This window comes from Haliotis rubra, unplaced genomic scaffold (genome assembly GCF_003918875.1).
Source record: "Haliotis rubra isolate DU_JTF1 unplaced genomic scaffold, ASM391887v1 Scf7, whole genome shotgun sequence".
NCBI lineage: Eukaryota > Metazoa > Mollusca > Gastropoda > Lepetellida > Haliotidae > Haliotis > Haliotis rubra.
In genome coordinates this window covers 3,865,100-3,889,384 of record NW_025767412.1, presented here as the reverse complement: position 1 = coordinate 3,889,384, position 24,285 = coordinate 3,865,100, and the positions used below count along the sequence as shown (strand labels likewise).

The window sequence follows — 24,285 nt, the reverse complement described above, 5'->3', positions numbered from 1 at the left end:
CGAGGAAGTAAATATTGTTACAGTGTGCGCAAAATTACGCTACTTAGTCTAGACTGACAAGAGGGGATATCCTGATTCACCTGAGGTGAATGAGACCGACTACGAGAATCACTCTGACGAAAACACACCGTACGGCTAGGTGAACCGGATCGAAATGGCCAACCACTTCGACCAGGTGAGACTGAACAACTACGTGAATCAAAACGCTGTGGTGAATTGATTCGACTATGAGATGGTGAATCGAACTGAAACCTATGTTGAGGTGAATGAGTCGGGAATGTGAACCGGTTCGTCCTGGTGAACCCATTCGATTACGTGAATCAGTTCGGTCAGGTGAACCCATTCGATTACGTGAATCAGTTCGGTCAGGTGAACCCATTCGATTACGGTCTGGTGAGCCGGCTCGGCTGAGTGAACTAGTTCGACCCTTGGCAATGACACGGCTAGGTGAATGGTTCCGTTCTAGTGAACCAACACTGGCATTAGACCCAATTCTGATTGGTGAAATGAATCGAGGTGGTGAATCGGTTCGGACTGGTACATTGGAAGGACGACGAGAGCTCGAGCGTGAACGAGATCTAGAACGACACTTCCCAGCAGTAGAAGAACGAATTCGCACCTCCGAACCAGATGGTGACTCAACTCGTGTGGGTGAATTGTTTCGGTGGAATGAAACCGTACGAAGAGGAGAACGGTTATGTTCCAACCACGCCGATCCACGCTTCGATGATGAATGCTTGGATTTAGAAGCTTTCGAGAAGTTTGAACGGTCCGAAGAAACGGATCTACGAGATGAAGTAGATCGCAGGTCTTGTGTAGAGGAAATATCAGTCATTACCACCCTTGCATGCGTACGAGAACTGGAGCTAGGTGAGGAAAGCGTCCCAAACGCCTTTTAACATTCTCAGACAAATAGGAATCAGACGAAGCGTCCATAAAATCTTCGCTGGGAAAGACGGGAGATTTAGAACGGCGAGCAGGTAGGGTGGGGCGATGTAAACATTGTTTTTAGCGGGAGATGGACCAGATCCCGCATAAGCATTCCTGGCCCTATCTGCCAAACGTCTGGCACAAGCACGTTAGTAAGCTTTAAAATCCTCATTAGACAGTCCTGAACACTTAGGACAACGTTTGTCCTAATCACAACAACCCACATAATCAACACACGATGTGTGTGGGTCCCAAGCTGAAAAAACTTTATTACGCTGAGTGCAAAACTTCGTTTCTGGCCTGAACAGGCTTAACCATGTTGAGTAATTATCAGACGAAAAAAAAAAATTCACGTCCACTCTGTCGAGCGACAAGAAAGAGAATGAGTATGGAAGGTGATCACGTGGGAGAGGACTGCGCATGCCACGTGCTGTCACGGCCTAGTGAGCATGGCTAAGGCAGGAAGGCATGCACAGCACGGGGACAGGGACAAGGAAGGCCTGGAGCAAAGTTTAATTCGTTTCCACTCATGGTCGAATGAAGAGAGAGAGGTGCAAGTCGTGAGATAGGATAAGTTAAAAATTTGATATTTTATACTTATCCTGACTCATGTATTTTTGCTTGTCTCCCTCTTCCTGCAAACGTTTGTGGAACACTTGAATCTCCTTTTTGAAGCTCCCTTAAAAAAAGCAGATGTAAAATCACTACTCACCAAGAGTTATCTCCCTCACCGTTTTGGCGTGAAAACGGCGCCACCCGTCTTCCCACTCTTCACTCTCTCCGAATTTCAAGCCCGACACTTAGATTTGCTGGGAAATCCAAAGTGCCTGAGGGGAGGTTGGGAGGGCATACCTCATGAGTCAGGATAAGTATAAAATATCAATTTTATTCAGAAAATTACATATTTTTCCTTATCCTGACTCATGTATTTTTGCTTGTAGAATCCTACGGATTTGGTGGTGGGTCAAGCCACTTCTGGATTCCAATTTGGTGATTTACGTCTTACGAACCCCCCTATGGGAACTTCCTGGTAGCACTTTAAATTTACTGCTAAGCTCTGCTGCTGTAACCCTTACTTCCAGCTTTCTCTGATGGGGGGACCACAAACATTATTTGTGAGATTTAACAACTCCATCTCTTGATGCATGCATCAAGTGGAGAAGTGACCCTTGTTATGTACGAGTATGTCCTTACAAGTACTGGGTCTTATCACTCATGCTAGTCCATCTTAGACGTGCATATGGACTCTAAAGCTGTATAACTCTCCTGAGTGTTGGCTTTTGCAAGTCATGTGATAAAAGGGCGAGACTCTGTCTCAGCGCCTCTGTGGAACTGTCAGTTGTTGTGCTACAACAAGGGGGCCGAAATGGTGAATACCGGAGACGTCTTCAGTTGGGATGTCTCTCAGGTAGTGGTTGGCAAACACCATGTCCAATTTCCAAAAGCAGCCCTCCATTATCGTAGTAGGGATAGAGCAGTTTCCATGTAGAGCGAGTGTTGACGCCAGAGCTCTAATTTCATGTGGATTGGAGGCTCGTGGAGGATCCAGTCCTGCTGCTTTGTAGGCCCGTAAAATGACAGTTCTCATCCATATTGATATCGTAGTGCAAGAGATCTTTGTCTGTGTCTCTGCCAATATAGGGATGAAAAGACGCTTGAATTTTCGTCTCCTGGTCTTAGACATTTGTAGGTAGACTTTTAATGCTCTTACTGGGCACAAGGATAAATCTTGTGTATCCTGAGGCCCAAGGACTGATGATAATGCTGAGATGTTGACCTGGTAGTTGATTCTTTGCTATAAAGTCCCATCTTAGTCCCATATGTACGATGTTTTGATTTTCATCAAATCGTGTCCTTTCAAAGTCTAGAGCATGTATTTCCAACATTCTTGCTGCTGTTGCTAAGGCAATCAGAAATAGCGTTTTCTGCGTCAAGAACTCAAAAGATGTCCTATCTAATGGTTCATAAGCGTCACTGGTGAGATGCTGTAGAACTATATTGAGGTCCCAAGCCGGAGATTTAAATCTCTGTTGTTGGTCCTCCAATTTAAAAGAGCATAGTAAGGCCAGTAACTCTGGTACCTTAGTCAGTTTTACACTCATCCTCATAGTGATAACTGAGCTTAATGCCGCTAGGTATGTTGAGAGTGTTGACCCTTTTAACTGCTTCGTATGTCTTAGGTGACAAAGGTAGTCCACCACTTGAGAGTGTGTCGCTTTCATGGCTGTGAAACCTTTTTTCAAGTCGTAGGTCTCAAAGCTTCGGCACTTGTCGTCGTACAAGTTCCGGGTTGATTTGCGTAACGCTAGCGTGACCGCTTTAACTGCCCTGGCGGAATATCCTCTCTTATTCAAGTACGCCTTGATACGGTCCATGCGTGTAGCAGAACACTTTGGGGTTTCCGTGTCGCTTGCTTGGTGTGTGGATGTACTAGCAAGTTCGTCCACTCTGGTAGTTGCAGTTGAGGAGGTCCTAGTTCTTGTATGAGAATGGAACCCATATTCTCGCTGGCCAGTAAGGCACGATCAAAATCAGTTGCAGGTTCTTCGTCTGCATGATTTTCTGCAACACTTGCGTTATTAGAGCTGGTGGCGGGAACGCGTAAGCGTTTAGTCCTTCCCAAGAGATGCTTAGATGCTTAGTCCTTGTCTTCTGGCGAGCTTCAAGGCTGCTGATATGGATGCCAAATGCTCTGATATAAATTGGTGGTCCTTTTTCAGCGTTAGTGAGGCAGAATAAATCATCCGGTCTTCCTCCGCAGTTGAGTTCCTGAACTTGGAGTTGATCGTCTCATTAATTGCCCTCGATCTGTTAAGTCCAAAGAAAATCCGTCTGGTCAAAGTGTCTATCTGTGCCAGCTTTTTGTCATCAATCTGGTGATTTGGTCCGGGAGTCGTTGATGATTTTATAGTTCTCATCTATTTCTGGTGCCTTCATGAAGGGGTCAATATTATGTAGTGAGAACTTCTTTGCGTTGAACTGTGGGATATTTGGAGACTGGAACTTTGTTGCCTTCCTGAAGGCTGCGTCAAGGTCCTCAGGTACGTCCGAGACCGGGTCAATTGGAGGTAGGGTGATTGTGTCTACATCATCGTCCTTTCTTAGGTACGTGAATCCTTCATTCTCTTCTCTAGAGGGTGACGCTAGGTCCAGTCCATTAGCCATCCTTTATTTTATTTCTGAGTCCGAAAATATGATTCCGCCATCGTCCTCTGTATCATGTCCAGTTGGATATGATCGTTGAGTATCCTCCCTGCATGGAGATCTGCGTGGCGATCTGTGTGGAGATGAGTACGTAGAACTATGTGTAGTTCTAAGAGGAGATCTGTATGGCTACCCGCGCGGAGGTGAGCCGCCTACGCAGTCCGGGGTTGCCTTCGCCAAAGGCACTATATTCCTATGTGGTGAATCCCGCGATGACCTGCGCGTGGTGATGGTGACATTATTGATGATCTATCTGACGACCTTCGCGCAGGTGAGAGATTTTGTTGAGGGTCTGAGTCCTGAGACGTCTCTCTGTATCTTCTTGGAGGTGTAAGCTTCTTCCTCTGTGATGTAGGTAGCCTGCGCGAAGGCTCTTTATTAGCCTCATCATCAGATGACGATCTATTCCGGTCGGATGAATGTCCCTTCCTTCGCGCAGGTTCGCTGGACGCCGCGGTGCAGGGTAGGTCTGCTCTTAGTCCTAGAGCTAGAACCTCTTGTAGACATCTCAGATGCACCACCGGTGCGGGGTCCTTCGTGCAGCACTGGTCCCTCTCGTAGGTTGATGACTTGAGCATGAGAGCCGGCTGGCTGTCCATCATGCAAGGTCCTTTCCTGCACAAAGCGCTTCTCCATCAGGTCCATCATCTGTTGGGAGAATTGCTGCATGAAGGTCCCGGGGTTGAATGTCTGCGACGACTGTAGAGATGACGCATCTGAGAGGGTAGCGATATGGTCCAGGGATCGCTGTACCTCATGGGTCCCTGCTGCCAGTGTAGAAGGTAACTCAGACTGCGTCGATAAGGTTGCTGACGTTACCGTTGCTGAGGCCTGCGTCTTCTTCTTATGTAGTATCTCTGGGATGAGGATAGGCGGCTCTTCATATAAGCCTATTTCTTCCATCGGGACGTTCTCAGCAGAAAAGGTCCTCGTAGTCTGTGATGAGCCCCCAGTAGATCTCGTTGAAGCCTTAGGTGTATAAGGCTTCTTCTGCGACGAAGATGACCTCTTCTTCTTCGTATGGGTTGAGGAGTTGTCCGACATAGAAGATCTTTTCTTCGACGTAATGGCGGACTTCATCCCACGCCCATCTTCTGAAGACGGCTCCGGCAGATCACTGGATGGTAGTATGTCGTCTGACAACGACAAACAGCTCTTTAGGGACTCAGCCGGTTTAGCCATGACTTGCAACAGCCGTCTGGATTTATCCTTAGCACGTCTAAGTACAGAAAGATAATAATTATTAAATTCCAATTTTGTTAAATGCTGACACAATTTAAAGCGAGAGCTGGAAGTACATGCTGCTGTGCAACTAGGGCACAATAAATGCGGGTCTGCAGCAGAGAACCTAAACCTGCAACGAAAACAGGTTTTCATGAAATGTAAACAAATTGAACAATCACGTGAAAACGCGAATAAACAGGCAAATTTGCTAATAAATTTCAAACCATATTGTAGAAGGATACTCCCTGAAACCTTATAAAGGTAACTGATAGGGTAATAACTAAGTTAGAAAAGGATATAGTGCTGTGTTGGAGACCCAGGTGCTCTCCCAACCGTCCACTAGGGCGAAGAAGGAGAGAGTGAAGAGTGGGAAGACGGGTGGCGCCGTTTTCCCGCCAAAAAGGTGAGGGAGATAACTCTTGGTGAGTAGTGATTTTACGTCTGCTTTTTTTAAGGGAGCTTCAAAAAGAAGATTCAAGTGTTCCACTAATGTCTGCGGGAAGAGGGAGACAAGCAAAAATACATGAGTCAGGATAAGGAAAAATAATCGTTTATGTTTTTTAAAATCAATAATCATTTTTAATCCTTCTTTTCATAGATTTTCAATTATTTTCCATCATTGGAACAACACTAGTGTCAGCACAGTCCACATATCCAGTGTGACAGTTGGTCGTTCAGTTCATGTTCACCTTCTACCGTGACCACAGTCACCATCTTTGTTTGCTCTGTAACACAACCTACATGATCCCAGAAACCAATGCTGGTTGTCCAGGTGACAATAAGTGGATTGTGTGGCCAGGTTTCACTGTAGTGTGACTCAAACTATCAATCACTGGTTTGTCCAGACAAAGCTACAACATAGTACTGAGGCCAGCTACAGGGCTACAACATAGTACTGAGGCCAGCTACAGGGCTACAACTTACTACTGAGGCCAGCTACAGGGCTACAACATAGTACTGAGGCCAGCTACAGGGCTACAACATAGTACTGAGGCCAGCTACAGGGCTACAACATAGTACTGAGGCCAGCTACAGGGCTACAACATAGTACTGAGGCCAGCTAACAGGGCTACAACATAGTACTGAGGCTAGCTACAGGGCTACACACATGTATTGTGGCCAGTTAGAGTATTGTGGCTACAACATAGTACTGAGGCTAGCTACAGGGCTACACACATGCTTTGTGGCCAGTTATAGTACTACATAGTACTGAGGCTAGCTGGGCTACAATCAGTTAGTACAATCAAGTACTGAGGCCAGCTACAGTGCTACAACACGACTGTGTCCTGCAACCAAGGTATATATGGACATCATAAGAGTGTCACAGTAATCATGGCTACAGCAGTTTTAAGTGTTACTGTGGTATCAGATTCACATCTCTGTACCTGGAACCTGACGGTGTGTGTGCGAGTGTCTGGGCGGATGTCGGTTCCCTCCGTGTCGGAGGCGGACACGTTACTGTGGGCAGGATCTAGCTCGGGGTCAGAGGTCATGAAGCTTGCTGTACTGGAGGTGCTCATCGACCGATCTCTACCATGATCTGGAACAGTAGTACTCAGGATTTCACAAATACACTCTCTATCTTGATCTGGAACAGTAGTACTCAGGATTTCACAAATACAATCTCTATCTTGATCTGGAACAGTAGTACTCAGGATTTCACAAATACACTCTCTATCTTGATCTGGAACAGTAGTACTCAGGATTTCACAAATACAATCTCTATCTTGATCTGGAACAGTAGTACTCAGGATTTCACAAATACACTCTCTACCTTGATCTGGAACAGTAGTACTCAGGATTTCACAAATACAATCTCTATCTTGATCTGGAACAGTAGTACTCAGGATTTCACAAATACAATCTCTATCTTGATCTGGAACAGTAGTACTCAGGATTTCACAAATACAATCTCTATCTTGATCTGGAACAGTAGTACTCAGGATTTCACAAATACACTCTCTATCTTGATCTGGAACAGTAGCACTCAGGATTTCACAAATACACTCTCTACCTTGATCTGGAACAGTAGCACTCAGGATTTCACAAATACACTCTCTTCCTTGATCTGGAGCAGTAGCACTCAGGATTTCACAAATACACTCTCTACCCCTACAATTGATACAGCCTGTCGGCAAATCTACCATGAGCTATCCACGTAGTAGTTTGATGCTTAATGCCACAGTCTACAATATTCTTTAGCTGTATCATGGAAGGCAAATCAGAGTTCTATATGGAGTAAATAATACTTCCTACACTTGAAACTGGTCAGCATGCACAATACATGTTTGAGGACCTCCTGCAGTATAGATAGGATACATACATTGACACATCACAATGACGTGCAATTATTCATGTGCTGGAGTTCTGACCACCAGGTCCATTAAGTCAAAGAAAACTTTCCTGCAATTCCCACTGACTCACTGTGAAGGAGAATATGATGACATGGTTCGAACTCTATCCCGACATTGAGCAGACGGAGCAGACCCACTCGTCAATCCCACTACAGTCAGTGGGTTGTACTTACTGTGAAGGAGAATATGATGACATGGTTCGAACTCTATCCCAACATTGAGCAGACGGGGGAGACCCACTTGTCAATCCCACTACAGTCAGTGGGTTGTACTTACTGTGAAGGAGAATATGATGACATGGTTCAAACTCTATCCCGACATTGAGCAGACGGAGCAGACCCACTCGTCAATCCCACTACAGTCAGTGGGTTGTACTTACTGTGAAGGAGAATATGATGACATGGTTCGAACTCTATCCCGACATTGAGCAGACGGAGCAGACCCACTCGTCAATCCCACTACAGTCAGTGGGTTGTACTTACTGTGAAGGAGAATATGATGACATGGTTCGAACTCTATCCCGACATTGAGCAGATGGGGGAGACCCACTCGTCAATCCCACTACAGTCAGTGGGTTGTACTTACTGTGAAGGAGAATATGATGACATGGTTCGAACTCTATCCCGACATTGAGCAGACGGGGGAGACCCACTCGTCAATCCCACTACAGTCAGTGGGTTGTACTTACTGTGAAGGAGAATATGATGACATGGTTCAACTCTATCCCATTGAGAGACATTGAGCAGGCGGGAGACCCACTCGTCAATCCCACTACAGTCAGTGGGTTGTACTTACTGTGAAGGAGAATATGATGACATGGTTCAAACTCTATCCCGACATTGAGCAGATGGGGGAGACCCACTCGTCAATCCCACTACAGTCAGTGGGTTGTACTTACTGTGAAGGAGAATATGATGACATGGTTCAAACTCTATCCCGACATTGAGCAGGCGGAGCAGACCCCACTCGTCAATCCCACTACAGTCAGTGGGTTGTACTTACTGTGAAGGAGAATATGATGACATGGTTCAACTCTATCCCGACATTGAGCAGAAACATTGAGCGGGGAGACCCACTCGTCAATCCCACTACAGTCAGTGGGTTGTACTTACTGTGAAGGAGAATATGATGACATGGTTCGAACTCTATCCCACAGTCAGTTTGACATTGAGCAGATGGACAAAGAATACCTGGGAGAAGCTTAGGTATTTGAGGTTAAGACTCCTGAATGTACATGAGAACAAATCATTGCAATTATCTGACCTTCTTTCTGGAACAGAAAAACAGAACAGGACTATCATCATCCTCGATAATCTCCAGGGTATACGTTACGATAAATCTACACTATACCCTGGATGCATCTATGTCTCGGCTCCATGATTTTATTACCTCCCTTGGCTGGCAATTTCTCCAATCAGGTGTCTACGCTGGGAAGTTGAGCATACCAATCACAACTCACTTTTGCTTCTTTTATCTAACTGATTAAACTTGGCAACATAATTGTTGCAGAGGTACTCTGAAAGAGGTAGAAAGAGTTCTTGCATATATTTTTTAAGGTTTCAGACCAGTCAATTTGTCTGTATGATTTCCCCCCAAATCTGAGTCGCACTACGAACAAACATTCGTGGCTGCGACCGCTATCTTTGTTGACACTGGCAAGCTCGGTTGTAACGGTGGCTTAGCTGAGTGGCTAGTGTGAGAATGCAGAGCCAGCAAAGGGAGGTAATAAAATTATCTGTCCGAGCCATAGATTCAGGGTACTAGTGGAGATTTATTGTAAGGTATACCCTGGAGATTATAGAGGATGGATTATCATGAGACATGGTGACTACAAAGCTAAAATACTGTTCCCCATCTCCTTATGGTGGCATGAAAAGGGGCATCTTTCTGTAGATCTGAACTCACATCTACGGATGTTTTCTTCTGCAACTACTTGATTATGCATGCACCTCAAGTTGGTCCATTCCTTATAAATGTCACTCCTGCTTATGTTACTGACTTGTTGTGTAATTGACAAAACATGTATGCTGAGTAAATGGTTGAGTGAGGTTTTATGCCGCTTTCAGCAATATTCTAGAAATATCATAGTGGGGGACACCAAACTCGGACTTCACACATGGAACCTGGGTTTTGGGCATGACTAGCAAAGACTTTAACCACTAGGCTACCCCACCACCCTGTTTTATGCAAACAACTCACCAATCCAATGAAAGGAAAGTCTACGTGATCCAATCAAACTCCTTGGCAGTCCTGTGACACACCCATGGAGAACCTTTGCTGCAAAACAAAACCAGCATCAGACCTACTCATGTGAGTGAGTAAGTGAGTTGGGTTTTATGCCACTTTTAGCAATATTCCAGCAATATTATAGCGGGGGACACCAGAAATGGGCTTCATTGTACCCAAGTGGGGAATCGAACCTGGGCCTTCGGCCTGATGAGCAAACGCTTTAACCACTGGGCTACCCCACCGCCCCCTACTCATGTACGAGTTTGCGGGTTCATACAATATTGGCTGAATTTTCCATTACTTTTTTAGAGCATAACAGAAAATCTGGGGATTTAAATTGCATGACTTGCTTTTAGTTGTAGCACTGGAGCTAGCTGTAGTTTCTTGATGATGAACAATATTATTACATTATTTAGTGTAACACATTAAAAATATTTTGCTTTCCAACGAGTACTCTTCAATCCCTGGGAAACTCAGCCTAACATTTCCTGGCCCTTCGAACCCTGTGGATTACAGCAATTCCTGGGTTCGAATCCTGAATGGAACTAATTATGTTTCCAGGTGTGTTGACTGTATGTCATCTTTTTATCAGTTTCATGTATGTGAGTGAGTGAGTTTAGTTTTACGCCGCACTCAGTGGTCAGGACAAGACAATCCGGTGATCAACAACATGAGCTTTGATCTACGCAATTGGGATACAATGACTTGTGTCAACCAAGTCAACGAGTCTGACCACCCGATCCCGTTAGTCGCCTCTTATGACAAGCATGGGTTACTGAAGATCAATTCTAACCTGGATCTTCACGGGTCAGTTTCATGTTCAAGGGAAGGCACTTGTGACACATTTACCACATCAGTGAAACAAGCATGAGGACGCTGTTCATCCTAAACCCGCCAACGTAGAGGTGCAATAAGGGCTACCTACTGTGATGCACCATGCTGATGTAGTACTTGATGGTGTTGTCGTCTGCTGCCGCTGTTGGCGAGGCCTTGCCCTTGGAGGAGGTGAAGGTCATATGTTGATGACACAGGCAGTACGTCCCGTTTGCCTGACTCAGCACACAGGTATTTAGACTCACATCTACACAAACACAAAATACAGGTCTAAACACAAACAATGTCAATGAAACATCAGGTATGACAACTCACAGTAGCAAAACAGTAACCTAAAACTGAAATGTTAACATGTGCAACTTCTGAAAACATTTATTTCGCATGGGAAACTCTGTCTTCAGTCTCAGATTAATCTACCATGTCTGCTGCTAACATAACATGGATGTCAAAAGCATCTCTGGTTTAATCATTCAAATCTGAAAATTCACATGGCTTAAAACATAAAAATCCCATTGTTCTCTTAACTATAACGGAGTAAAGATCTACACAATTCCTTTCTATTTACCCCTCATACCAGAAGACGTTAAAATATGGTACTGGTTGGTCCCTGCCTGGCGCTCGGCATTAATGGGTACAACAAGGACTGGTCGGCTCAGAGTCAGTATAATGTGTCTGAGTGGGGTATTCATGCTTCACTGCGGCATGGTATCTCAGTGGGCTAGCACTATAAAACCAGCTTAAGTCTGGCCTAGTACAAACAGGCGCACATACACATACACAAGCATGCTCGTCATCATATGAGCCAAATATTCTCAAGTACGACGTTAAACCCAATTTCACCTCAACTTCTATTTACCCCACTTCGGTCAAATGATTAAAGATTAAAATAAAGCCAAATACGTAGGGTTTTCAATTCTTTGAAGAAAGTCTTCCAAGGAGTACAAATATGGATTTTCTGCTGCTGAAAATGTCCTGTGACAGTTGCACCAATGTTTTAATATGAATACTGTACAAATAATAAAACTTGTTTTTATCTGTTATACGGCCCCCGCCACTTATGATTACCTCCCCCTACATCTCATGTGCTGGTAACCAGGTCACCTTGCCCCACCTCATCATTCCTTCTGCTGATGATAAACATCAGAGAACAGAATTGTGGGGAGGTGGGAGGTCCTACCCCAAGGAAAACTCTCTTTAAAGAAATGCAAACCCCCATTCTTTTTCAGAAGAGGTCATTCTTGGGATACATCTATTTTAACACAGACTTCCAAGAACCAAAGTCACAGGTGTAGAGAAATTCTGTTAGTGTACAAAAACCCAAAATAGCAAACAAGAAGACAAAGTCATCAATATCCCCCGCAATGTCAAATTACTCTTCATGATTATGTCTACAAGTTATGATTATGTCAAATATTTAGGTGTGTATATAGAAAAGTGGAAGGAGAGTATTGAAAGGTTTTTGAAGTTCTTCTCCAGAAAATAACACTATCACCAAATTGTGAATGGTTTTAGAGTTCTGCTCCGGAAAATTTGAGACAAAAGTGCACAAAAAAAGTATTGAAAGGTTTTGAAGTTCTTCTCCAGAAAATAGCACTTATCACCAAATTGTGAATGGTTTTTAGAGTTCCGAGACAAAAAGTCCATTTTTGACGACCCCATGAAGCGTGTTATGGGGATAAAAGTATTGAAAGGTTTTTGAAGTTCTTCTCCAGAAAATAGCACTATCACCAATTTCAGTCAAAGTGAAACTTGTTGCCATGGAAACGCAAAAATATTTTATTCAGAATTCCAAAACTACCAAAAGGCACCAGTACACCACCAGATCTATCTATGTGCCAAGTTTGGTGAAGAAACATTAAACGGTTTTACAGTTTTGCTCCGGAAAAGAGCACTACCCACCAATTTCAGTCTAAGTCAAACTTGTTGCCATGGAAACGCCAAAAATATTTTATTCAGAATTCCAAAACTACCAAAAGGCACCAGTACACCACTAGATCTATCTATGTACCAAGTTTGGTGAAGAAATAGTGAACAGTTTTAGAGTTCTGCTCCGGAAAAGAGCACTACCACCAATTTCAGTCTAAGTCAAACTTGTTGCCATGGAAATGCCAACAATATTTTATTCAGAATTCCAAAACTACCAAAAGGCACCAGTACACCACCAGATCTATCTATGTACCAAGTCTGGTGAAGAAATAGTCAATGGTTTTAGAGTTCTGCTCCGGAAAAGACAAAAATGCACGGACGGACGGACGCATGGACGGAGTCCATTTTAATACCCCCAGCAAAACGAGTTGCGGGGGATAAAAAGTGAATCTGAACTAATGTTGACTCACCATTTTATTTAGCAGTTCACATCTCGCAGCTTGATGGCAGACAGGCCAGGTGGTGACCTGTCAGGGGTTCATACCCATTTCCATCTTAACATGTGTTTATGATCATATAATGTTGTAACGTTCATAACCCACACCTCATCCCCCTTTTGGTGAAGGATGACGGAAGGGACACACAAACCTGGCCTGACCAGAAAAGCTGGTACGGCTACATGATGTAGAGATATGAACCTTCAGAGGATATATCAGTAACAGAAACTGAACACAGATCCAGTACCAATGATCCGACTCACCACAGGGTGGCAGGACACTGTCCATGGGAGAGAACTACCATGAACCAAGCACCATCTCTAGACCGCGTCTTGAGGTGTTAATAATGAAAGATGGTGCTCAGACAGCTCCAAGGAGAGGTAGGCACCATGGACCTTTACCCGTTCCTGCTCACACTAAGAACACTATGCTATTTCTGAGCAGGAATATATTTCCTAGTGGTGATCAATTACCCAAACATGTTGATTACCTCCCCTGTTCTTGAGACTTACCAGGAATGCCAGGATTCAGTGGTCTATCGGCATAGTGGGACCTACAGAACCAACACAAAGGTTGTCATTACACTCATGCAGTTAATACAGAAGACAAACTGACAGAACTTCAGCGCAGTTTCTAGAACATGTATCTTTAAGAAATAGCTTCTCTATCATCCATGTACTTGCTGACAAATCTGATTTCCTGTTGAAAGTTTAGATGAATGAGAGTTTAGTTTTACGCCACACTCAGCAATATTCAGCGGTCGGCCTACCTTTAGAATACAGCACCAGAAACTTTAAAAATACATCATAATACCCTTTTACGTAATGTAATGTGATTTTGTTCGAAAGCACGTTCTCAAAACATTGCCCTATGACGCCTGCATGGCAACACGGTTGTCTAGCTCTGCGAGTGCGTATAAGCTCCGCTCACTGGTGTTTCATCTCTACTAGCTATGTCATTGCATAAGCCCAACGATTTTGAGAGTTTCCAGTAGTTGTATACTGGCGGATGCGCATTTTTTTGCAAGCACCAGTTTGAAATATTTTTCTTTTTTCACTAATACGCTCATATTTATTTGTATTACGGGGTGCTGAGGTGTTATGTTTTGTGCACTATTGTATTTTGTATGTTTTAAATTTAGCGAGAATGCGTTACACCGGCCTATATTATATATATTCGATTATTCGCAATTTTGGTCAATGTAATTATTTAAATTATGTAAATATATTTTATATTTTGGTTTCTAAGTAACTATTTAGTCTAAATGATTTACCAATGTGAACTGAAATACATATATATATATATTTTTTCATTCAGTAATTTGCACCATTACATAGAAACTTTTTTTATTAGTATTTTATTTTTCGAAGTGGTAAAAATGCATTACACTGGACACGTCAGTCATGTTTGTGCTGGTTCGGTCAATGCATTCTATTTATTAGGATTATGTCATGGGGTTAGGGTTAGGGCTGAGGGCTGAGGGCTGAGGGCTGAGGGCTGAGGGTTTAGGGTTTAGGGTTTAGTGTTAGGGACCTAATCCAATATAGTAGGTACATGTCCGGTGTAATACGTGAGTACCATTTGTTGTTTTCCCTTTTGCATTTTAATACTGCCGGTTCGGTCAATGCATTCTATTTATTAGGATTATTTCAAGGGGTTAGGGTTAGGGTTAGGGTTAGGGCTGAGGGTTTAGGGTTTAAGGTTTAGGGGTTAGGGTTAGGGTTAGGGTTAGGGGCCTAATCCAATATAGTTGGTCCGGTGTAATACGTGAGTACAATTTGTTGGTTTTCCTTTTTGCATTTTAATACTTTTTTTTTCTCACACAAAAACGGGAAACCAAAAACGTCGAAAGTACACTATGAAATGGTTTAATGTAGAAATTTTGGGCTAATGGAAACTGGCCTGGAATTTGCACTCAAGCCTCTTTCACACAGAACATAAATTTTGTTCAGTAATGATTCGAAGGCTAACTCACCTTCGTGCCGTCAAAACACATGCTCATGTCTCCCTCGTTCCTTAGTGCGATCCACATTATCCTTACAGCGTTCCCTACATCACTTTTCTGTCACAAAATCACCGATTTATATAAATGCGCGTCATTCATGCATGCACCGTAAAATCTACGTCTGACGCCTGACGTCAACAACCCTTTCAGTTTGAGGCATACCGGCTCATTCCACGCCACACGCTATCTTGCAGATTACGGAATGGGATTTGAGTGTGCCAAATGGCATCAGATCCATTCTGCAATTGTCCATAGATAAAAATCACGAGACACCAAGTCTACCCGTAACCTTCGTAATTGTTCGTGACCTATTTGACTCTTTCCGTTCATTTCCGTGACGTCACAGGAATGACTCGATAAATTTGCACATTGTGCAACAGTGTGGACGTAGCTCAGTCGGTTAGCTGTCGAGCTAACAATCCGAAGGTTGCGGGTTCGCGTCCGACGGGTTCTCACAAACTGGTTGCTTGTCTTAATGACACGTGACCTACGGCAGAGAGAAGTTGTGGTGCTGTATTCTAAAGGTGCTCCCAGCGGTCTGTAAATAATTTAGTTTGGACCAGACAATCCAGTAATCAATAGCATGAGCATTGATCTATGCAATTTGGATACAATGACATGTGTCAACCAAGTCAGCAAGCCTGACCGCCCAATCCCATTAGTCGCCTCTTACGACAAGCACAGGTTACTGAAGATCGATTATAACCCAGATCTTCACGGGTGAAAATTTAGATGACATCCCCCAAGTTTAACAGAGTGATATGGAACAGCAAGACTTACCTTAAAGTTGACCTGATATAGGGAAAGGGGAACTTCAATGGAATGTCAAGCTGAAAGAACACAAACAAATCAAGTCAAATCAAAGACAAAATATTTGTCCTTGTAAATACTATGAAGGGAGAGTTCAAACAATAGTGATATACTGTAAATAATCCAAGCAGAAATATATCAGTCATATTGTAACTTGTTTTAGTCACGATATGGCTGAAATACTGCCAATGTAAGTAAAAATCCTAACTCACTCTCTATTTCATGACAGATTCCTTACTTGTGAGCCAAGAACCTTCACATTAGTTTAAGCTATGACATAACTGGAACCTCATTTTTTTATGCATAGCTTTTTGGGGTATCAGTTACTTTTTTCAAGTTAGAAATTAGTCTTGATTTCTCGGGGCTCCAGATAAGGGCCGTATTGGCGTATGTGCAGATAAAAAATATGCACGATATGGTAGGAAATAATTTAGAAAACGTAGCACATACACACCACAGCAATGCTGTACGGTCTGGGAATCATTTACAGACGTATTTATCTGAAAGAGTGTTGTTTATTGTTTATTGACCTGTTTACACAAGAGCAGCAATGTTGTGGTGCATATATGAAACGAAACACAAGATTACTGATACGCCATTAAATTCCACTCAGTACTCAAAATGTACTCTTAAGTTTATCCAGTATTCCTATATTGAAGAAATAAGGTGTACGTACTCCTGATGTGGAAAAATTGTCTGGAGCCCTGTTTCTAATAGCAGCATGCCTCTATAGCAATATGTGAATTTGACATACACCATGTTGCAGTCCTTTGGTGTGAAGGAAGCCCATGAAGAGTTTTTATTCTCAGATTTGCCCTGATGAAGATGGTTTATGGTATCAGCCCCAATTACTTCTTCGTGGGCTTCACCAAAGTGGTAAATATCAAGCATTCCACACATGCCTCACTCACTCACCCAATCACTCACTCACACACAATCACCCACACCACCTCACCCACCCACTCACACAATCCCCACCCACCCACTCACTCACTCACACAATCCCCACCTCACCTCACCTCACCTCACTCACTCACTCACTCACTCACCCAATCACTGACCCACTCCACTCACACAATCCCCCACCCACCCACTCACTCACTCACTCACACAATCACCCACGACTCTCACCTCACCCACCCACTCACACCCACCCACCCACTCACCACTCACACAATCACCCACCTCACCTCACCTCACTCACTCACTCACTCCACCCACTCACTCACTCACCCACCCACTATTCCATGTAATGCAGCAAACACTCAAAGTGCTTCTGCTAAACCTACAAGTAGAGGTATGTTGGTCAGAAACAACGGTTTATAATCAAACCCCTCAGTTTCTGTCACTTATGCCATCAGGTAACCAATGTCCCCTTACCATGCTGTCATGGTCAGCATTCTTATGGAACTGAAGAGTGGAAAGTTTCTGAGCCACGGCGCTGCTGTTGTCCCCTTGTGGGCGGTAGTTGTAGATGTAGTGGAGTCGCTGGTTGACGGCGTCCCACTGACACCAAACAAACTTCCGTACTAACTGCATGGTTTGTGGTTGGTCGGACATGACCTAGATGAGACAGAGGTTTATCAGGATTAAACACACAGGACTTGAGGAGACTGGGGTTTATCAGGATTATATACATAGGACTTGAGGAGACTGGGGTTTATCAGGATTATATACATAGGACTTGAGGAGACAGGGGTTTATCAGGATTATACACATGGACTTGAGGAGACAGGGGTTTATCAGGATTATATACACAGGACTTGAGGAGACAGGGGTTTATCAGGATTATATACATAGGACTTGAGGAGACAGGGGTTTATCAGGATTATACACATGGACTTGAGGAGACAGGGGTTTATCAGGATTAAAAACACAGTACTTGAGGAGACTGGGGTTCATCAGGATTATACGGATGGACTTGAGGAGACTGGGGTTTATCAGGATTATACACACGGTACATGAGGAGACTGGGGTTAATCAGGATTATACACATGGACTTGAGGAGACTGGGGTTTATCAGGATTAAACACACAGGACTTGAGGACACTGGGGTTCATCAGGATTATACACACGGGACATGAGGAGACTGGGGTTTATCAGGATTAAACACATGGACTTGAGGAGACTGGGGTTAATCAGGATTATACACATTGGACTTGAGGAGACTGGGGTTAATCAGGATTATACACACAGGACTTGAGGAGACTGGGGTTTATCAGGATTATACACATGGACTTGAGGAGACTGGGGTTTATCAGGATTATACACATGGGACTTGAGGAGACTGGGGTTTATCAGGATTATACACACGGGACATGAGAAGACTGGGGTTTATCAGGATTATACACATGGGACTTGAGGAGACTGGGGTTTATCAGGATTATACACTTGGACTTGAGGAGACTGGGGTTTATCAGGATTATACACACTGGACTTGAGGAGACTGGGGTTTATCAGGATTATACACATGGGACTTGAGGAGACTGGGGTTTATCAGGATTATACACATGGGACTTGAGGAGACTGGGGTTTATCAGGATTATACACACAGTACTTGAGGAGACAGGGGTTCATCAGGATTATACACACGGACTTGAGGAGACTGGGGTTTATCAGGATTATACACATGGGACTTGAGGAGACTGGGGTTTATCAGGATTATACACACACTACATACAGGAGGAGACTGGGGTTTATCAGGATTATACACATGGACTTGAGGAGACTGGGGTTTATCAGGATTAAACACACAGGACTTGAGGACACTGGGGTTCATCAGGATTATACACATGGGACATGAGGAGACTGGGGTTTATCAGGATTATACACAAGCTACATGAGGAGACTGGGGTTTATCAGGATTATACACATGGACTTGAGGAGACTGGGGTTTATCAGGATTAAACACATGGGACTTGAGGAGACTTGGGTTCATCAGGATTATACACACGGTACATGAGGAGACTGGGGTTAATCAGGATTATACACATGGACTTGAGGAGACTGGGGTTTATCAGGATTATACACACGGGGCATGAGGAGACTGGGGTTTATCAGGGTTAAACACACAGGACTTGAGGAGACTGGGGTTCATCAGGATTATACACACGGGGCATGAGGAGACTGGGGTTTATCAGGGTTAAACACACAGGACTTGAGGAGACTGGGGTTAATCAGGATTATACACATGGGACTTGAGGAGACTGGGGTTTATCAGGATTATACACATGGGACTTGAGGAGACTGGGGTTTATCAGGATTATACACACGCTACATGAGGAGACTGGGGTTTATCAGGATTATACACATGGACTTGAGGAGACTGGGGTTTATCAGGATTAAACACACAGGACTTGAGGAGACTGGGGTTCATCAGGATTATACACATGGGACTTGAGGAGACTGGGGTTTATCAGGATTATACACACGCTACATGAGGAGACTGGGGTTTATCAGGATTATACACATGGACTTGAGGAGACTGGGGTTTATCAGGATTAAACACACAGGACTTGAGGAGACTGGGGTTTATCAGGATTATACACACAGGTACATGAGGAGACTGGGGTTTATCAGGATTATACACATGGACTTGAGGAGACTGGGGTTTATCAGGATTATACACATGGGACTTGAGGAGACTGGGGTTTATCAGGATTATACACATGGGACATGAGGAGACTGGGGTTTATCAGGATTATACACATGGACTTGAGGAGACTGGGGTTTATCAGGATTAAACACACAGGACTTGAGGAGACTGGGGTTCATCAGGATTATACACACGGGACATGAGGAGACTGGGGTTTATCAGGATTATACACATGGACTTGAGGAGACTGGGGTTAATCAGGATTATACACATGGGACTTGAGGAGACTGGGGTTTATCAGGATTATACACATGGGACTTGAGGAGACTGGGGTTCATCAGGATTAAACACACGGGACATGAGGAGACTGGGGTTTATCAGGATTATACACATGGACTTGAGGAGACTGGGGTTTATCAGGATTATACACATGGGACTTGAGGAGACTGGGGTTTATCAGGATTATACACTTGGACTTGAGGAGACTGGGGTTTATCAGGATTATACACATGGGACTTGAGGAGACTGGGGTTTATCAGGATTATACACATGGACTTGAGGAGACTGGGGTTTATCAGGATTATACACATGGGACTTGGGGAGTCTGGAGTTTATCAGGATTATACACATGGGACTTGGGGAGTCTGGGGTTTATCAGGATTATACACATGGGACTTGGGGAGACTGGGGTTTATCAGGAATATACACATGGGACTTGGGGAGTCTGGGGTTTATCAGGATTATACACATGGGACTTGGGGAGTCTGGGGTTTATGAGGATTATACACATGGGACTTGGGGAGACTGGGGTTTATCAGGATTATACACATAGAACGCGATTAAGCAGACATACGTTTGTCAGGATTATACTCATGGGACATGATGCACAGAGTTATGATTATTACCTGGAGGAGACAGGTCTTGTATTTAAGAATACACTTCGCTCTACCACCATGTATAGTGTAATAAAACACACTTTTGCCCTGAACTATTATAGTTAAACGTTATAATAGTTTAACTATTATAGTTAAACGTTATAATAGTTCAGGGCGAAAGTGTGTTTTATTACACTATACATGGTGGTAGAGCGAAGAGTATTTCTTTTCTAAGATGCCAAATTTAATACTTTCTAAAGATAATTACGATTAATTTAAGGCAGAAAACAAACGACAGTGTCGGTGACCTAAATTAAAAATCCTCGCACAGGGCTAACTGGCGAGCTGTTCTATTGATGTGTCTGCCCCCTACGTTAAGACGAACGTTACCAGAAAAAAAAATGATAACAGTTTGATGACGGTTTACGTTTGGATTAAATTTCTTCTCTGAATTATTTTAAATACATCTGTCATTAACGTAAACCCTATGGGGCAATATGAACGTTGCATTTCTACTACCAGCGTAAGTTTAGATCAGTACATCCAGAGGAAGTTGAGTAGTCAAGCGACATTCAACAATTGCTTTGTGGGAATGTAAACATTACAATGACACATTTTAACCGTCGTAAAACATAAACGTAATGTTTCCACCAGTGATGTTAGCTGCGTGAAGCAACAGCAAACCAAGAAACTGGATGCAACGGTGTAGTTTACTGTAGGAGGCCGTACGAGGCGATGACAACTGACATGCATCGTGACGTCGCCTACATTGTGAAGTAATGTAAAATGGTTCGATTGCGAGGGGGCACACTAGAATGGCGCAGTGACGGGATAATGTCATTCAATTGTTACGTCATCAAAAAACTATACCTTTATTGTCTGATAATGTATTTTTTTGATTGTTCTAACCGCTAGGCATCTTAGAACATTAGATACACAGGGAAGATCACATCAGGGATTGGGATGTTCTAAAGCGTTTCAGGCATCATGTCAGAAGATATGCATAACGTTAACTATTCAATATTACTTCTTAATGACATTAATTCTTGATTACAGATAACAGAAAGTAAACACTCACGGTTCTCTTATCCCCAGCTCTTGCCATTGGGATCTTGTATAAACCTATTGCTGAAAATAGAAAGCAACAATACATACACAAAGATAAAGCAATATTTGATGCTAATCACGGTTACAATGACCCAGCTGAACAAATCACAGTTACACAAAGGGGGATAACTCTTGGTACCTTGTTGTGGAAGACATTAAATTAATAGATTCAGCTTTGAGGTGAGATTGTAAACACATGTGATTCTCATGAAAGAATACATAACCAAAAATTCAAAGCATTCAAAGTTTAGTGCCAACACCTTTATAACCTGTCTTCATAAACAGAAAGACATGACAACACGCGAGGATCATCAAGTACAGTCCGTTTGATTCCATTTGAGACTGATGAATTGTGGTCCCCCTTCGTTAAGAATAGCGAAAAGTGACTACAAAATAATGATCATTTCTTGAACAACTTTTTTATTCTGGTATCCAAAATTATGAGACAAAGTTGGTCTGTTGATTTCACGTGACTGTGCAAAATTGGTTTTGTTGCATTTATTACATTTTGTGTTAGTGAGCAATTAATCGGTCTCAAATGAAATCAAACGGACTGTACATATGAATCAAATTCTGCTATGGATCAGAATCAGTGGTGACAGTAAAGTGAAAAATAGATGTCACTGCATTTATAATGATGATCTTCACACGTACCTGTACCTAGTCAACAATTAATAGACAAATTATCACATTTTCCAAACAAATAGTTCCATGGACAGAAGACATTATAGTGTCAGCCTGAAGGTAACTTGAATTGTGGTTGGACAGACTAGTTACTTACACTCTTTATGAAGGAAGACCAGAAGATGAGACTCCCTGGGAGCTGATTGGTTGGACAGACTAGGTGTGTCATACTTACACTCTTTATGAAGGAAGACCAGAAGATGGGACTCCCTGGGGGCTGATTGGTTGGACAGACTAGGTGTGTCATACTTACACTCTTTATGAAGGAAGACTAGAAGATGGGACTCCCTGGGGGCTGATTGGTTGGACAGACTAGGTGTGTTATACTTACACTCTTTATGAAGGAAGACTAGAAGATGGGACTCCCTGGGAGCTGATTGGTTGGACAGACTAGGTGTGTCATACTTACACTCTTTATGAAGGAAGACTAGAAGATGGGACTCCCTGGGAGCTGATTGGTTGGACAGACTAGGTGTGTTATACTTACACTCTTTATGAAGGAAGACTAGAAGATGGGACTCCCTGGGGGCTGATTGGTTGGACAGACTAGGTGTGTCATACTTACACTCTTTATGAAGGAAGACTAGAAGATGGGACTCCCTGGGGGCTGATTGGTTGGACAGACTAGGTGTGTCATACTTACACTCTTTATGAAGGAAGACTAGAAGATGGGACTCCCTGGGGCTGATTGGTTGGACAGACTAGGTGTGTCATACTTACACTCTTTATGAAGGAAGACTAGAAGATGGGACTCCCTGGGAGCTGATTGGTTGGACAGACTAGGTGTGTCATACTTACACTCTTTATGAAGGAAGACTAGAAGATGGGACTCCCTGGGGGCTGATTGGTTGGACAGACTAGGTGTGTCATACTTACACTCTTTATGAAGGAAGACTAGAAGATGGGACTCCCTGGGAGCTGATTGGTTGGACAGACTAGGTGTGTCATACTTACACTCTTTATGAAGGAAGACCAGAAGATGGGACTCCCTGGGGGCTGATTGGTTGGACAGACTAGGTGTGTCATACTTACACTCTTTATGAAGGAAGACTAGAAGATGGGACTCCCTGGGAGCTGATTGGTTGGACAGACTAGGTGTGTCATACTTACACTCTTTATGAAGGAAGACTAGAAGATGGGACTCCCTGGGAGCTGATTGGTTGGACAGACTAGGTGTGTCATACTTACACTCTTTATGAAGGAAGACTAGAAGATGGGACTCCCTGGGGGCTGATTGGTCAGAATGACTTGAGTACAGAAACTGGACTTTGAGGAAGCTTCTTCGCTCAAGGTTGAGGGAGAAGACACGATAGTCCGAGGCTTGTAACTCGGCAAGATATGCTTGGTACATCTCTGAAAATACAGCGCCAGGAGATGAGTTGCTTCTCAGGCAGTGAAGCTCACCTTCAATCTTGTACACCTTCAACATACACAGTGCATTTGCATAGCCTAGTGGTTAAAGCGCTCGCTCGTGACACAGAAGACTCGGGTTCAATTCCCAACATTGGTACAGACACGATAGACTTTGGAATGTTGCGAAAGTGGTTCAAACCATGCGTGACAAAAATGTTTCTATGCTTGACCACCAGGATAATACCTCATAAAGAGATCCGCGATCTTCAATGGGATCGGCGACTATGGTCAGGGCTGACTAACAGCTGGGCACTTGGTTTGGTTGACACATGTCATCGGTTCCCAAATGCGCAGATCGATGCTCATGCTATTGATCACTGGATTGTCTGGTCAAGACTCGATTATTTACAGACTGCCGCCATATAGCTGGAATATTGCTGAGTGTGGCGTAAAACTAAACTCACTCACTCACCTCATAAAGTGGCCCCAAATTTTTCAAGTAGCCTTTAGGAATCCAAATCATACATAGAAACATATAAAAACTTATGCAAAGATCGGACTTAACATCATTCCAACTGTTCGTGGTCTTCATAGAATTATCATTGTTGACTGTGGCATATAACACACAAATAATGTAGTATTTTACCACACTGTTCATAAATGTGACCAGTCTTCTATGAAACAATTCAGAAAGCGACAGCTGCTTTAGACCTCAGTC

At 43.4% G+C, this 24,285-nt stretch overlaps 1 protein-coding gene across 1 annotated transcript in view; it reads right to left on the bottom strand.

The window, feature by feature from the left end:
- The window catches only part of LOC124258602 (gamma-secretase-activating protein-like), a 63,770-nt gene that overhangs the window by 28,481 nt on the left and 11,004 nt on the right, over positions 1-24,285 (bottom strand). Inside the window, exons 6-15 of the mRNA XM_046692668.1 lie at positions 23,403-23,567; positions 21,502-21,551; positions 17,334-17,516; positions 15,924-15,973; positions 13,651-13,691; positions 10,867-11,022; positions 9,905-9,989; positions 8,976-8,982; positions 8,825-8,912; positions 6,744-6,898 (exon numbers count right to left, since the gene is read on the bottom strand). Coding sequence (XP_046548624.1) covers positions 6,744-6,898; positions 8,825-8,912; positions 8,976-8,982; positions 9,905-9,989; positions 10,867-11,022; positions 13,651-13,691; positions 15,924-15,973; positions 17,334-17,516; positions 21,502-21,551; positions 23,403-23,567 — 980 coding nt within the window. The remainder of the gene's footprint in view (positions 1-6,743; positions 6,899-8,824; positions 8,913-8,975; positions 8,983-9,904; positions 9,990-10,866; positions 11,023-13,650; positions 13,692-15,923; positions 15,974-17,333; positions 17,517-21,501; positions 21,552-23,402; positions 23,568-24,285) is intronic.